Source organism: Erinaceus europaeus, chromosome 20 (genome assembly GCF_950295315.1).
Source record: "Erinaceus europaeus chromosome 20, mEriEur2.1, whole genome shotgun sequence".
Classification (NCBI taxonomy): Eukaryota; Metazoa; Chordata; class Mammalia; order Eulipotyphla; family Erinaceidae; genus Erinaceus; species Erinaceus europaeus.
This window is the reverse complement of record NC_080181.1, coordinates 10,385,457-10,403,013: the sequence shown is the minus strand read 5'-3', so window position 1 is coordinate 10,403,013 and position 17,557 is coordinate 10,385,457. Positions and strand designations below refer to the sequence as shown.

Below are 17,557 nucleotides of genomic sequence, written 5' to 3'. Positions count from 1 at the left end.
GACATGGGCCCTAGGTCAGATTGATGGGGTTTACAGTTAATGGGATTTATATGCTTTTCCCATATTTGAGACCTACTCTCTGCCTTGATCCAGCTTTCTAGTCTTTATTACCAAGTCTGACACCATATTCCCAAACTATATTTTCAGCCCACCTGCATGTTAGCTGTGGGGTTCAGGCAACAATGAGTAAAGTCAAGGGCCCCTCAGAGTATACCAAAAATAGACTTCCTAGCTTCTTCCAACATAAAGGCCCCAAATCTCATCCACTGTATTTTTACCTTTAGATTCCTGATAATTATATGATTTTTAAAAAATTTCTTTACTGGGAAATTAATGTTTTACATTCAACAGTAAATATAATAGTTTGTACATGTATAACATTTCCCAGTTTTTCATATAACAATTCAACCCCCACTAGGTCCTCTGTCATCCTTGGATCTGTATTCTCCCCACCCACCCACCCCAGAGTCTTTTACTTTGGTGCAATACAGCAATTCCAGTTCAGGTTCTACTTGTGTTTTCTCTTCTGATCTTGTTTTTCAACTTCTGCCTGAGAGTGAGATCATCCCATATTCATCCTTCTGTTTCTGACTTATTTCACTTAACATGAATCTTTCAAGGTCCATCCAAGATCGGCTGAAAACAGTGGAGTCACCATTTTTTATAGCTGAGTAGTATTCCATTGTATATATAGACCACAACTTGCTCAGCCACTCATCTGTTGTTGGACACCTGGGTTGCTTCCAGGTTTTGGCTATTACAAATTGTGCTGCCAAGAACATATGTGTACACAGATCTTTTTGGATGGGTGTGTTGGGTTCCTTAGGATCTATCCCCAGGAGAGGAATTGCAGGATCATAGAGTAGGTCCATTTCTAGCCTTCTGAGAGTTCTCCAGACTGTTCTCCACAGAGGTTGGACCAATTGACATTCCCACCAACAGTGCAGGAGGGTTCTTTTGACCCCACACCCTCTCCAGCATTTGCTGCTGTTACAATTATACAATTTTTTATGCTTTATATCTTAGTGCTTTTCAGTCACAAAGTTGCAGATGCTACCATGAGGCCAACCTGACTTCCCTGGGAAGACCACCTCACCAAGTATCCTGCAACTCCATCTCCACAGAGCCCTTACCCCACTAGGGAAAGACAGAAATAGGCTCGGGGTACGGGTCAACTTGTCAACACCCATGTCCAGCAGAGAAGCAATTACAGAAGCCAGACCTTCCACTTTCTGCTCCCCATAAAAATCTTTGGTTCATACTCCCAGAGGGATAGAGACTAGGGACCCTTACAGTGAAGGGGAGGGTATATGGAATTCTGGTGGTGGGAACTGTACCCATCTTATTCCACAATCTTATCGATCATTATTAAATCACTAATTAGAAAGAAGAGAGAGAGAAGGAGAGAGGGTAGAAGAAAGAAAGGAAGGGAGGAAGGAAGGAAGGAAGGAAGGAAGGAAGGAAGGAAGGAAGGAAGGAGAAGAATCCAGTCAGGGAGGGCAGGATAGTAGCACACTGTGTTAATCACATAATATGTAGCAAAGGGACCCCTACAAGGATCCCAGTTTGAGCCCCCGGCTCCCTACCTGTAGGGGGGTTGCTTCACAAGTGGTGAAGCAAGTCTGAAGCTATTTCTTTCTCTCCCTCTCTATCTTCTCCTCAAATTCTCTGTTCTATCCAGTGTGTGTGGGGGGGAAGGCTTTCAGGAGCAGTCGAATTGTACTGCAGGCACCTGCAGACTGGCTTCACTGCTTGTTAAGAGCCCCTCTTCAGGTGGGGAGTGGGGGTTGAACTTAGGTCCTTGTGCATGGTAATATGTGTTTAACTGAGTATGCCACTGCCTGGCCCCCTCAGTTTAAATTACAAATCCTACTAAACTTTATAGAACATCTACTATTTGGCTATATGATTAACTTGAAGTTCTGTCCTTTGATATATTATTTTGTGGTTAATCTTTTGGTTTTAAGTTGCAATGATTAGTTTACACATGTGACCAATATGTAATTATTTAGTTATGCATATCTGAAACCCTTAGGTTATAATTCAACAACAAGTATAAAAACCTACATCAATTTACATTTTATGATAAGGCTATAATACTTGACATCTTCCATCATGAACATTTTTGGTAGAGCAATAATTAAATTTTAATTTATAATATGTAAACATTTAATGAGACTAGATATTTAACATGTAAGCATAAATGATTACCTAAAATACTTACAGTGACTGAAGAACAGGTGCTACTTTCTTCACTTAAATAAGCAGCTCAAACATTGGACCCACTATTTAAAATGATCTTTTATTGCGGGAGTTGGGTGGTAGCGCAGCGGGTTAAATGCAAGTGGCGCAAAGCAAAGTACAAGGACCGGTATAAGGATCCTAGTTCGAGCCCCGGCTCCCCACCTGCAGGGGAGTCGCTTCACAGGCAGTGAAGCAGGTCTGCAGTTGTCTGTCTTTCTCTCCCCCTCTTTGTCTTCCCTTCTTCTCTCCATTTCTCTCTGTTTTATCCAACAACAACGACATCAGTAACTACAACAATAAAACAACAAGGGCAACAAAAGGGAATAAATAAATATTTTAAAACAATTTTTAAAAATTATTGCTTCAGTTTTGAGTTTATAGACGTCTCTGTTAGTCTACATCTCTTTACACTACATTCCTTCCATTTTATAAAGCCATATTAAATGGTTTATTCAGTTTTTATTTAGATGTTTTATCCTTCTTACTTTGAAAGTAAAAAAAAAAGAAGTGTTCTTTTATGACGTATTGTTGTTTTCCCTAGTTTTTTTTCTTGGCTTTATGGGGATTCAGGAAGGGAGTTAAATCTTGGCATACACTTATATTAAGTCCAGGTATTTTGTTACTATTTAATATTTTATTTTACACATCTAGTATATCTTAAACTGCATTGCCCCGAGTTCCCAGTAGTATGTATTCTGGATCATATTTTTGCTACGAGGGTGCAAAATATTATGGATAGGTGGATGAATAAAGAAGTGAGGCACAACAGATTAAGAATGGGTCCTCCTCAGTGAAAATCAGTTAAACACAAGCAAGCTAACAAAATCCAAAATGACTAAAAGCATCTCTACTTTTATATTTGGTTTGGTTTTTCCTATTCAGTTAGTTTTCTGCCTTGTTTATGGATCCATCCCGAAACTTGAAACTTGAAAGCCATGGAATGTAAGATTAGAAGAGACCTTCAAGGACATGTGAACCAGGCTGGTTCTAAAATATTTTTAAAGATCTTATCAAGTTTTTGCCCAATAATATTAAATCAATTTTTCTTGAGGTACTAGATAGAGTGTTCTGTAATGATCCTGACTGTTAGATATAATCATATTTGTATTCATTGAAATATCTCTAATCATTTTGTCTAGGCATTCCTGTTTACTACCCCAACATATTATGTCTGCATTTCAGGTATATCCGCATTATTTATCTGTTCCAGAGAACATTACCTTGTCTACATTAATGTGATTACAACTAAATTAACCTGATTTTTAATGATTTTTTTTGTTCACTTTTAGAATGGCTCTTGGGACTGTGGTGTAGAAAAAGGTTAATTATTATTGTTGCTTTTACAGAAAGTTAGAATTGGAAGTACCTAATCAAAGTTACAAAGTTAAGGACTTCTGGGAAACTCTCTTGGGTGCTTGTTTCATTTATTTAAAACAAAACTTACAGACCTTAGAACCTCAGGGAATGAGAAAGAATTTGAAACTTGGAAAACATCAATTTATTATTAAAATATTTTAATCACTGGGATGGTAGTCTGAGCTGGTACTATCTTTTAAAAGTATTTATTTCTTATGAGAGAATGGGGGGGGGTGATGCTAGAGGAAGAGAAAGAGGAGGTAGCCTGTGCACTGTTCAGAGATACTAGAGATTAAACCTGTGTCCTCTAGGATCACAGGCATGAAATTTTGTGCTCCAATAGGTCAACTTATTTTCCTGATTCTCAACTAAGAAAACATTCATAATGTATTGACATGACTTTTAAGTTGCTTTTAATAAAATTAATTCACCATTGGTTTTTAGCACAGTGTATTTTAAGAGTTGGTGCTCACACTTTTTCAGATGTATACTACCACACCTACCTAATTCTGCTCCAAGCTATATCATCTGTTTATGTTGGATATGAGGTATAGAGTCCTTAATTTCCATAGTTACTCTGCCTGCTTAGGACCCTCATCACTAACAATGCAAGTGGAGATAGTCTGAAGACAGTAAATGTTTTAGTCAGTTCACTTTGGCTCAGCACATTTCTCTCCGGATTAACTTTAGAACTTTAGGAACAAGAAATTTCATAAGAGCTTTAAACTATATTAGTAAGGTAAGGGGGCAAGGTGGTGGTGCACCTGGTTGAGCGCACATATAATGTGCAAGGATCTGGGTTCAAGCCCCCTAGTTCTCACTTGCAGGGGAAAGCTTCACAAGTGGTGAAGCAGTGCTGCAAGTGCCTTTGTCTGTCTGTCTGTCTGTCTGTCTGTCTCTCTCTGTCTCTCTCTCTCCCTCTCCCTACCTCCCTCACCCCTCTTGGTTTCTCTATGTATCTACCAATAAATAATGTTAAAAAATAGTAAGGCAAAAAGTAATTGAACTTTTCAAAAGGTGAAATTTTAATTATTTATTTTAAATAATTCTGCCATTCTCCTAAAATAGACACCAAATTTAAGAACATGGGTTATGAGAGTTTAAATCAGATTGAATATAATTTCCTATGTACATATCAAGCATGGATTTCCCTTCTTAGCTAGATATTCATGAATCAGTATAGGAATAAATTTAACCTCTTCAAAAATTGTTTTTATGTTCTCAAATTTGTTTTCACATCTTTTTTATTGCCACCAGCATTATTGTTGAGACTTGATAACTGAGCAATGAGTCCACTGCTCTGGGTGCTCACCCCCCCCTTTCTTATTAAAGATATGAAGTGGCAAGAGAAGGGAGAGGGAGGGGGAAGGACAGAGGACGAGAGACACCTGCAGCACTGCTTTTCATGAAGCATCCTCCCTGCAGGTGGGGACCCGGTCTTGAGCCTCATGCCTGTTGATGGTGCTTTTTACTGGGTGCACCACCTAAATTGAGCTCTTTAGCTCAGGGATTTAGTACTGTAGTTATAACAGCAGCAACAAACCAATTGATGTTATGAGTAAACAAAGCACAGCTTTATAAGCCACTTTATTTTGCCATGCCAGGATATAATTTATGTAATCTGTATTTTATGGATGGTCTTATTTGATTGTTGGACTTATAAAGTGAGTGGTCAAGAGCCAGAAGTAGACATTTCTTCGTGTGTGTGTGTGTGTGTGTGTGTGTGTGTGTGTGAGTGTGTGTGTGTGTGAGTGTGTGTGTGTGTGTGTGAGTGTGTGTGTGTGTGAGTGTGTGTGTGAGTGTGTGTGTGTGTGTAAAACATGATGGTGTGTCTTTTCATTTCTTTCTATTTGGAGATTTTTTTTTTTCCCTCCAGGGTTATCGCTGGGGCTTGGTGCCTGCACTACGAATCCACTGCTCCTGGAGGCCCTTTTTTCCATTTTGTTGCTGTTGTTATTGTTGTTGGATAGGGCAGAAATCGAGAGAGGAGGGGAAGACTGGGAGAGAAAGATAGACACTTGCAGACCAGCTTCACTACTAGTGAAGTGACCCCTCTGCAGATGGGGAGCTGGGGGCTCGAACCGAGATCTTTATAGTGGTCCTTGTGCTTCACACCAGGTATGCCTTACCTGATGCACTACCTCTTGGCCCCTGGGAATTTCTTTGATATTCTATGAATACCCTTGATTTCCAAATTCATTTTGGGGCTTTTAAGCTTGTTTATTCTGTTTTCAGGTTTTTCTGGTTAAGTATGTGACATTGTCTTTATGCCAGAGACTACCAGGAACACATATGTAGTTGACGAGCTGGGTTATTTATTTGTTGCAGTGAGAGAAAGCTCATACTATGGGCAGAATGTCTTAGACTATGTGCCAGAGAGGTAGCATGATGCCTGTGCATCATGCTACCTCTTCATGCAAACACTTCATGCCTAAGGTTTAGAGGTCCCAGGTTCAATCCCATCACCACCATCATAAGTCAGAGATGAGAAGTACTCTGGTTGTTAATAAAAAAAAATAATAATACCCTTGTTAGAGATTTTGGCCTTTGTGAGTATTTTGTGGGAGGGTCTTGGGAAGTGGGACTTGCTCTGTATTGGATGCTATTAGTAAAATGGAGAAATTCTGTGATTGATGCATCTTAATTTTGGTGAGGAGCCCCCACACATGCAGGTTCTTTGCTTTGCTCACCAAGCCACCTCCCTGGCTTCTCTTCTTTAAACGCTGTTGTTGTTGTTGTTGTTATTATTATTGCCTCCAGGGTTATCGCTGGGGCTCTGGGCCTGCACTATGAATCCACTGCTCCTGGAGGCTATTTCTTTTTCCTTCTGTTGCCCTTGTTGCTTATCGTTGTTATTACTGTTGTTGTTATTGCTGTCATTATTGAATAGGACAGAGAGAACTTGAGGGGTGGGGGAAACGGGGAGAGAAAGACAGACACCTGCAGACCTGCTTTACCACTTGCAAAGTGACCCCCCTGCAGGTGGGGAGCTGGGAGCTCGAACTGGGATCTTACAACAGTCCTTGTGCTTCACACCATGTGTGCTTAACCTGATGCACTACCACCTGGATCCATCTCTTTAAACATTTTAATTAATTAATTATAAATTTTTTGCCTCCAGGATTATCTCTGGGGCTCGGTGCCAGCACTACGAATCCACTGCTCCTGGTGGCCATTTTTTCCCCATTGTCATTGGATAGGACAGAGAGAGAGAAGGACAAGACAGAGGGAGAGAGAAAGATAGACACCGGCAGACGTGCTTCACCACTTGTAAAGCAACCATCCAGCAGGTGGGGAGCCGGGGGCTCAGACTAGGATCCTTGTGCCATTTCTAGAGCTTTGTACTATGTGCACTTAACCCAGTGTGCCATCGTCCAACCACCTTAATTTTTTTTTTTTAATGAGAGAGATACAGAGAGAAAGATAAACACATACACAGAGATAAGAGCTCTGCTCAGCTCTGGATTATGGTGGTGCTTAGGATTGAACCTGGGACCTGTGGTCCCTCAGAATGAAAGACTTCGCATAGCCATTATGTTATCTCCCCTGGCTTCTCCTTCTCTCCCTTCTCCCTTGTCCCCTGCTTCCAGGGTTTCCTTTGGGCTTCAAAGCTGTACTAATCAACTGAACTCAACATACTCTTATTTTTCTCCATTCCAGACAGAGTGATAGAGAGGGAGAGACAAAGTAGCGTCACAGCACTGCTCTACCACTTACTTCCTCTATGCATGGTGTTTCCATATGGTGCCCAGGGGCTTGAACCGAGGTCCTTTAATAAGGTAGAGTGTGCTCTCTCCTGGGTAAGTCATGTCCTAGCCCCAACCTCTCTCTTTTTGATCTTGCTTCCCAATAGCCTGCTCCTTTTTACCCATTTGTGCTATACTGGGCACACTTTCCAGTTGCTGTTTTCATCAGTAAAGACTTTGCAGGAGGGGGCTGTGGGGTCGGGCACACACATTACCAGGTGGAAGGACCCAGGTTTGAGCTCCTTCTCCCCTCTGGCAAGGGGAAGCTTCACAATTGGTGAAACAGGTCTTCAGGTGTGTCTCTTCCTCTTAAGCTCTCTCTTTTTTTTAAAAAAAATTTTATTTTTTGCAGAGTCTGGTAGTAGTGCAACAGGTTAAGTGCAAGTGGCACAAAGTGCAAGGACTGGCATAAGGATCCCGGTTTGAGCCCCTGGCTTCCCACCTGCAGGGGAGTCGCTTTGCAGGCCGTGAAGCAGGTCTGCAGGTGTCTATCTTTCCCACTCTCTGTCTTCCCCTCCTCTCTCCATTTCTCTCTGTCCTATCTAGCGACAACACCAATAACAAAAACAATAATAACTACAACAACAATAAAAAGGGCCAACAAAAGGAAAAATAAATATTAAAAAATTATTATTTTTTAAATTTTCATTTTATTTTGTGCCTCCAGGGTTATCGCTGGGGCTCGGTGCCTGCACTATGAATCCACTGCTCTGGGAGGCCATTTTCTCCATTTGTTTTTCTTTAATTTTTAAAAATTTATTTTCCCTTTTGTTGCCCTTGTTGTTTTTCATTTTTGTTATAGTTATTGTTGTTGTTATTGATGTTGTTGTTAGATAGGACAGAGAGAAATGGAGAGAGGAGGGGAAGAAAGAAGGGGGAGAGAAAGACAGACACCTGCAGACCTGCTTCACCGCTTGTGAAGTGACTCCCCTGCAGGTGGGGAGCCGGGGGCTCAAACCGGGGTCCTTTCGCTGGTCCTTGTGCTTTGCGCCGCATTTGCTTAACCCGCTGCACCACCGCCTGCCTCCCCATTTTCTCCATTTTTGTTGCCCTTGTTGTTGTTGCTATTGTTAGTGCTGTTGTTATTGGATAGGACAGAGAGAAATCAAGAGAAGGGGGGAAAACAGAGAAGGAGAGAGAAAGACAGACACCTGCATATCTGCTTTATTGCTAGTGAAGCGACCTCCCTGCAGGTCAGAAGCTGGGGGATTGAACTCAGATCCCTATGTCAGGGCCTTGCGCTTTGTGCCATGTGCACTACCACCAGGCCTCCTATTTTGTATTTTTTAACTAGAGCACTGCTCAGCTCTGGCTAATGGTGGGGTGGGGCTATTGAACCTGGGACTTCAGAGCCTCAGGCATTAGAGTCTCTTTGCATAACCACTATGCTATTTCCCCTCCCCCATTTCCCTCTCTCTAGGCTTTTTTTTTTTTTTTTTTTTTTAATTTCCCTTTAAGAGTACTGCTCAACTCTGGTTTATGATGGTGTAGAGATTGAACCTGGTATTATTTGAGCCTTAGGCCTGCATAACCATTATACTAGCTTCCCCATACCTCTTTCCCTCTCTATTCTCCCTTCCCCTCTTAAATTCTTACTGTTTTATCAAATAAAATAGAAGGGGGGGTTGTGAGGAAAGAAGGAAAGAAAGAAAGAAGCTGCCGGAAGCCCTGGATTCATCGTGCAAATGTTTGAACCAAAGTGCTATATATATATATTTATGAAAAATGAGTGGGCCGGGTGGTAGTGCAGTGGGTTAAGCGCACATGGCATAAGGACCAGCCTAAGGATCCAGGTTCCAGTCCCCGGCCCCCCACCTGCAGGGGAGTCGCTTCACAATCGTTGAAGCACATCTGCATGTGTCTTTCTCTCCCCCTCTCTGTCTTCCCTTCCTCTCTCCATTTCTCTGTCCTTTCCAACAACAACAGCAATAACAACAAGAACATCAAAAATGGGGGGGAAAAGAAAGGGCTGCAGGAGCAGTGGATTCGTAGTGTAGGCATCGAGCCCCAGCAATAACCCTGGAGGCAAAAAATAAAATGAAATAATAAAAAAATAATAAAATATGCAAAATGAGAACAACTTTAAAAGATGCTCCTGCTTTCTTCATAGGCTCTTTTGATGGTCACTTTATACTGACAAATTCATCATAGTGCTGTTTGTCGGCACACTGAATCAGATCAAGAGTCACACTAGTCAACATACAGGATCTTTCTTATTTATTTTGCCACTGGGATATTGCTGGGGCAATATCACCTGCACAGCAACGCCGCCATTACCCATGGCCACTGAGTGTTTTCTCATATAAAGACATAAATAGGCAGAAGAGAGCGATACTTGCAACGCTGTTCTACTGCTCTTGAGATTTGCCCCTGTAGGTGGGGACTGGGTTCTTGAACCTGGGCCTCCTGGCATTTTAACATGTATGTTTAACGAGGTGTGCTACCACCAAGTCCATATTTAATTTATAGTAAAGGGAACATTTAATGGCAAGACAGTTTTGGCCAGAATATTTTTTCCAAACAGATAAGCTGTTTGGGAATGCAAAACTGAATAGATAGGTACTTGGTGAATCTGTTGTCAAGAACAAGGAAAGTTAGTAACAACAAGAAAGAAAAATCACTGTAACCAGGTTAAGATAAAGATAACCTGGAGCTCCTACTAAAAGCCATAGCGGACATGCCCCTGACAACTTCAGGGTACAGGGTAGACCTTTACTCTTGACATAGCTCATGCCAGTATTTTTATTCATCAGTATTTTAAGTTTGTTTCTTTGCTTTAATGGCAAGATATCATAGAAATCTTGCCTCTTAATCTAGTCAAGATCATCAAAGGGGAAGCATCTCAAGGCTGGTGAAAGCTTCCTCCTGTCCATTCTATGAATCTCTAAATGTGATGACTATGTTACTTTTTTAAAAATGATCTTGAAGCCACAAGTGCCCTGTGAGAAAAATACAACACAGATTCCTGCTACCTTTTTGCAGTTGAGCAAATGGATGCTTAGAAAAGTAACAAAATGGATCTACATCTATTGAAATGAACGTCTGAATAAATGCTGGGCAGGAGCTCTTACATGATTTCTGTTTGGAGTGTTCCCACCATCCTGTTCCATGCAAAGAATTTCAAGGGGCAAAGGTGTCAGTTCTGATTTTTTTTCTGGTTATCCATAGTAAGATTATAATACTTTGCTGTTAATGGTGTGTGATGTCAGGTTCTCCTGCACATAGTCTTGGGTTTCTTGAGTTTAAGTCACATTCTTGTGCCCACTCTTCACACAGAAGCAGGCACCATACAGAAGAAGCATAGCTCAAATGGGTTAGTTCACATTCTTTTGGAATGTGGTGGAACTATCCTGCTAATCGACTCTCCTAAGACTTCCTTTACCTTCTCATTCCGCAAGCTGTAAATGAAGGGGTTGAGAAGAGGGGTCACGACTGTAGTGAGGACAGCTGTCACCTTGTCAAAGTCCAGTGAGTAGCTCTGATTAGGCCTCACATACATGAAGATGGAGCTGCCGTAGGCGATGGAGACCACGGTGATGTGAGACACGCAGGTGGAGAAGGCTTTCTGGCGACCCTGGGCGGAGGGGATGCGCAGGATGGTGGAGATGATGTAGGTGTAGGACACTGTGGTGAGCACCAGGGATGATAGGACAACAAGGGAAGATAAGAGGAAGTTTATCATTTCAATGAAGTGTGTGTCGATGCAGGCCGCCTGCAGCAGAGGGGCAATGTCACAGAAGAAGTGGCTGATGTCTTCAGTGCAGTATGGCAACCTGGACACCACAATAGTCGGGCACAGCACTGACAGGAAGGCCCCCACCCAGCAGCCCAACACCAGCAGGAGGCAGACCCTGCTGCTCATGATGGTGGTGTAGCGCAGGGGGTTGCAGATGGCCACGTAGCGGTCGAAGGACATCACTGCCAGGAGGATGAACTCCACTGTCCCCAGGAAGAAATAGAAATAGGTTTGGGTGATACAGCCTGCAAATGAGATGGCTTTCTTCTCTTGTAAGAGGCAAGCTAGCAACTTGGGGGCAATAGTAGTTGTAAACAAAATGTCCAAGAATGACAAATTACTGAGGAAGAAATACATAGGAGTTTGGAGACGATAATCTGTCCATATTAAGGAGATGATGACAATGTTTCCTGTTATGGTGAGCATGTAAATCAGCAGGAGAACGACAAATAGCAGTGTCTGAAGCTCCTGGACATCTGGAAAGGAGACCAAGATGAATTCAGTCACCATAGTCTGGTTTCTAATGGCCATTTCTGCTTGACACCTGAAGAAACAAAGAAAATTAGAACAGTTTAAGGTAGTCTTCCAATTTTCTATGATATTGCCAACTATAGAACAGAGGGAGCCTTTAAGAGGACGATCTGATCTTGTCTGTGACTTGTTATGTGCCTGTAAGCAAATGCAATCATCTCATTTATTTTTGGGTTCTTATCTATATAATTGGTGGGTTGGAGAAAAAAAACTCTTTGCTTCCTTTAAACATTAACTTAATTTCTGTTAGTTTCCTCTCTTTTTACCTCTTTGCTTAAATGTGAATTCATAGAAGTTAACTTAAGTATACAGCGAGTTGAAAATCTCTTATTTTGATAATTAACTTTAAGCCTTAGTAATGTGGGCATCGTAGCTACTAGTCTTACATCATATGTTCCTGAGAGAAGTCACTAGGCAGCAATTATATCTTATTACTCTATTAAAATTGACTAGCATAGCCTGATGGATACTGCTGACTCACACTAAAAACTGCATTGGACACATTTTCTGAAAGCATTGTTGGTCGACTCAATATAGAAGTATCATAAAGTACTTCTAGTATTGCAAAGTAACTGTAACATTGAAAAATGTAATTTCTGAATATTATTAAGAATAAAGTAATAGAGATGATTTAAAATATAAAAGGATAATAAGCAGTAAACATGCATACACACTAGTAAAAATCTTTTGTGAAAACTAATTGTAGTGTTAAATTTATAAGCTAAGCTAGAACTGGTTTATGGATGACAATCAGAAATGCATAGGTTGGGCTGGGGAGATGCGTAATGGCAAAGAAGAGTTTCATGCCTGAGGCTCTGAGGTCTTTGGTTCTGTCCAGAGCTTTATTTTTTTATTTTTATTTTTTTTTAATTTTTTATTTAAGAAAGGATTAATGAACAAAAACATAAGGTAGGAGGGGTACAACTCCACACAATTCCAACCACCCAATCTCCATAACCCACCCCCTCCCATGATAGCTTTCCCATTCTCTATCCCTCTGGGAGCATGGACCCAGGGTCATTGTGGGTTGCAGAAGGTGGAAGGTCTGGCTTCTGTAATTGCTTCCCCGCTGAACATGGGCGTTGACTGGTCGGTCCATACTCCCAGTCTGCCTCTCTCTTTCCCTAGTAAGATGTGTCTCTGGGGAAGCTGAGCTCCAGGACACATTGGTGGGGTCTTCAATCCAGGGAAGCCTGGCCAGCATCCTGGTGGCATCTGGAACCTGATGATTGAAAAGAGAGTTAACATACAAAGCCAAACAATTTGTTGAGCAATCATGGATCCCAAGCTTGGAATAGTGGAGAGGAAGTGTTAGGAGTCCAGAGCTTTATAAGCCAGAGCTGTATGTCTGTCTCTCCCTCTCTCACTAAAATAAATAAAGAAAATATTAAAACCAGAAATGCACAGGTTATTAGTTATTAGTCGCAGTCAATATTACCTACTTAGTTGTGCAGACAACTGCAATTTCAGGTCATTAATTTGGTCATTGTTCATTAATGTTTATTTCAAAACCATTGTTTATTTCTATATGAATTCATGTCTTAATTAGAAACTTGTATTCTTTTAAAAAATTAATTTTTTATTAGTAATTTAAAAAGAAAACTACCCCTCTAAGTGAAACTAGAATTCTTTATTCTTCTCCCCTTCCCTTCTTTTTTCCTCCTCCCCCCTCACTCTCTTCCCCCTCCCTCCCTCCCTTCCTTCCTTCCTTCCTGACATGTTCAAATGCTTCTTGGAATCCTAATATTATTTAATTTATTGACTTTTGGTTGCTTAATGCTCCACTGCTTTGAGTGTCGTGAGAGAGACAGACAGACAGAGACAGACATCAGAGCACCAAAGCTTCCGTATGCTATGGGAGCTGGACTCAACATCTTAAGTATTTATATATCTTGTGCTATTTCTTGGAAAAATAATTCCATTGATTTTTGTCTTGTTCTTTTGTCAATAAGTCTGTTTTGACAAATGAGATTAAAGTTTCATCTTTCTTCTTCTTCTTCTCCTTCTCCTCTTCTTCCTCCTCCTCCTCCTCCTCCCCTTCCTCCTTCTTCTCCTCCATCTTCTTCTCCTTCTTCTCCTACTTCTCCTTCTTCTTCTTCGTCTTCTTCATCTTCTTCTTCACCAGTGCACTGCTCAACTCTGGCTTATGGTGTTGGGGACTGAATCCGGGACCGGGGAGACATGCTTGAGAGTCTGTTTCTGTAACCATCAATGTATCTACCTAAATTTCCCTTTATTTTTTGGTCAGGGATTTTTTTTTCTTTTTGTCATCATCAGAGCTTCAGTGCTCCAGGCTAACTTTCAGAGAGGGTGAGAGAGACACACACCACAGTACCAAAGCTTCCAGTGCGGGCTGGGCTCAAATCTGAGTTTTTTTCTTTCATTCTTTAGCAAGCAAAGATTTAAAAGCAAAACAAACATACAAAAAACCCTTATTTTACAGCATTTTAAATTATAAAGTCTCTTGGTATAACAAGCTCTATAAATAGTTGTTTATATAGATGATTAATAAAATAAGTATCCTATTTTTATATGACTTGTTGATCGATATACTAAAGTATACTTCTTTCAGAGTGTTTTCACCATTTCTCTTTGTCTCAGTGCTTCTTGTAGCTAGATAAAATGTGCCCTGGTTGGGCTGTAGACAGAATGGATAATTGGTGTTAAACTGGCGTAAGTATGAAAATAATTCAGTTGTATGCCTCTTAGTAATGAATCACTTTTAAATTCTAGCTTTCGTTATTCTTAGTGAATTGTAAGTATATGAGGTTTACCTTTTTAAATTTTTTCTTTCCTCCAGGGTTATCACTGGGGCTCAGTGCCTGCATTACGAATCCACTGCTCCTATGGCCTATTTTTTAAAATTAAAAAAAAAATTATTCCCTTTTTGTTGCCCTTGTTTTTTTTATTGTTTTAGTTATTATCTGTTGTTATTGATGTCCTTGTTGTTGGATAGGACAAAGAGAAATGGAGAGAAGAGGGGAAGATAGAGAGGGGGAGAGAAAGACAGACACCTGCAGACCTGCTTCACTGCCTGTGAAGGGAATCCCCTGCAGGTGGGGAGCCGGGGCCTCAAACCACAATCCTTAAGTTGGTCCTTGCACTTTGCATCAGGTGCACTTAACCCACTGCGCTACCACACGACTCCCTCCTGAGGCTATTATTATTATTATTATTATTATATTATGCCAGTCACAAGGATGAATATGGGGTGGTCTCAATCCTGGACAGAAGTTGAGAAACAAGAACAGACAGGGGAAACACAGAGCAGAACTTGGGCTGGGTGTGTGTATTGCACCAAAGCAAAGGGGGGGTCGGCACTTTATAGGTCTGGTTCATGATGGTGAAGGGAGGACTTAAGCGGGGCTGGAGTGAGAATGTTTTACAGAAATCTCTGTATTTACTGTAAACTATTAATCCCCTGGACAAAAATAGATTAAAAAGTGAATGATATTAGAAAGGAATATGTATCATCAGCTTCTTAGATGCCAGCTTTTCTTGCTTCTATTTATAAGCTTTGTTTCCTTCCTCTGTTAGCTTTGAGTCACCAGTTTCATACATTTATGTGAAACCATCCCCATAATTCAGAACTTGTCATTCTTCTTGAAGTTTGTCACTAGCTATCTTAATCAGTCTTTAGTTCTGTTGTCTTAAATGCACACACTCAACAACCCTTTGAAGTAGGGTTGCTCTGATTCACATTTTCCGTGTTGAAAACTGCAGTTGACTGAGGTTAAATGACTTACCTAAAGTCATGTAGCCAGTGAGTGGCAGAGCCAGATTCAGTTTCAGCTCTGTCTAATTCCAAGTTTTCTTCCCCCCTCCTCCTCCTTCTTCCTTTTTTATAGATAGGCACAGTGAAAACTCTTAATTTGTAAACGAAGGTAAAATTAGAGAGACACCGGTTCTAGCCTTTGTGAGTGAGTGATAAGACATAGAAAGCTGATCCATATTTAACTGTCTTGTTCAGCTAATGCAGAAATGCTGCCTCACTTACATACTCCACATTTGGAAGTGCTAATCACATAGTTTTGAGAAACTGAGTAGCTGGAGCATATTAGATTTCACACACACACAAAAATCGCAAAGTTGGAAGAAACATGCAGGCTTAAGAAGTTATACCAAGAACTAAATGTCAATATCCTTCCCTCAGTTTTAAAAATGTTTTGCTTTTCTTCCTAAATATTGAGACTTACTATGGAAAGTCTACTATATTTTTACATAGGTCTGCAACAGAATAATAATAATAATTCCAAATACATGGATTTAGAGTCTGCATACCAATTATTTTCATGTATTAATATTGAAAAATTCAAATCTTTTAAAAGAAAACAAGCCACATCTACCTCTTTTTTACCGTCTCTCAGATGTGCTGTTCTGTATGAAAGTATGCCGCTAGTCAACAGTGATATTTGAAGCTTTTGCTTGCTTGTAAGGATTTGAGAGTGACTTTTGGGACTGTGATTTTAATCACAGAAGTTTAATCTTGAAAACCAATCAGAATTATAAAGTTTAGCTGGCAGTGGCAAACAGGGATATTCAGGGCTCTAGGGAATTATCCTAGGTGTTTTGTTTTATTCAGTTAATAACCATTTGGTGACCTGTTTCAGCTGTTTACTCAAAGAAATTAAAGTAACTTACATAGAATTTGTGCAGGGGTTGTTAGAAGATACTAATATTGAGAGCTTTTGAGAGAAGACAGTGGTCTGTTTATATAGATGTTCATATTTCTTTGGGTTTTATCTCCCTTATGAAATGCCTTTGCCAGGAAAGAAAATGTCTGTGATCACAGATTACTGCCTCATAGTCAATTCATTTTCCCTTGTCAACCCTCCCAAACATAGACACACACACACACACACACACACACACACACACCCACCCCTATGTGTTTTCTTGTATGTATGTATTGTTATTATTATTATTATTTTAGATAGAGGCAGAGAGTGTGTGAAAGAAGTCATTGCACTGAAGCTTCTTCCTTCAGTGCATTGGGGGGCCAGTCTCAAACCTGGGTGGCACATATGACAAAGTAGCACTTTTTCCAAGTGAGCTACTTCACCAACCCTGCATTTTCTTAAATTCAGTAACTACAAGACTTTTAAAAAATTTTTTTTAATATTTATTTTATTTATTTATTTCCTTTTTGTTGCCCTTGTTGTTTTATTGTTGTAGTTATTATTGTTGTTGTCGTTGTTGGATAGGACAGAGAGAAATGGAGAGAGGGGAGGGGAAGACAGAGGGGGGGAGAGAAAGATAGACAACTGCAGACCTGCTTCATCACTTGTGAAGCGACTCCCCTGAAGGTGGGGAGCCGGGAGCTCAAACTAGGATCCTTATGCTGGTCCTTGCACTTAGTGCCACCTACGCTTAACCCACTGTGCTACCGCTTGACTCCTTCTACTTTTTAAAACATACCAGTAGCTTCTCTTTGTACTGATAATAAAATTCCAACTACTAATATGATCTGGAATTGGCCCTCACTTTTTATTTTTTTTACTTTTTGTAGGGAGAGGGAAAGACAACACGGCACTGGAAGCTTTCCCCCGGTGCAGTTGGACCTAGCTCCTTGGCTCTGCTATCACTAGCCTTCATCTGTTCTGACTCCTCTGTCTTGCATATGGTGAGGTGAGGTTTATTTCATTCTAGACTTAATATCTGCTTCTGCCTTCTGATTTCACTTGAGTGTTTTTTTCTCTTTAGTTTTGTTTAAATGTCTCTTCAAAGAGCTCTTACTGGGAGTTACCATTAACCTATTGACAGCTCTGTACACTTTTTTCAAAGCATTGCTCTATACCTATAATTAGTCATTCTTAATTCATTACTTCTGTAATACCTGCCACCTTCCCAATCATTAAAAGTAATTAGAAACCTAGTCTGTCTTTCAGTGTAAAATTCTATTATTTAGAATAGCACTTGACACAGCATTCCTGATAAGCAGTCT

General features: G+C 40.5%; 1 protein-coding gene across 1 annotated transcript; it reads right to left on the bottom strand.

The window, feature by feature from the left end:
* Positions 1–10,158: 10,158 nt before the first annotated feature.
* LOC103118763 (olfactory receptor 6M1-like) lies at positions 10,159–11,613 on the bottom strand. Its single transcript, XM_007528973.2, has one exon. It carries the CDS (start codon positions 11,611–11,613, stop codon positions 10,666–10,668), a length of 948 nt encoding a protein of 315 aa, XP_007529035.1. The 3' UTR covers positions 10,159–10,665.
* Between the last annotated feature and the right edge of the window lie 5,944 nt (positions 11,614–17,557).

Excerpts from the sequence above, each read along its gene's own strand:
- LOC103118763 (XM_007528973.2), bottom strand. The coding sequence starts at position 11,613 with ATGGCCATTAGAAACCAGACTATGGTGACTGAATTCATCTTGGTCTCC.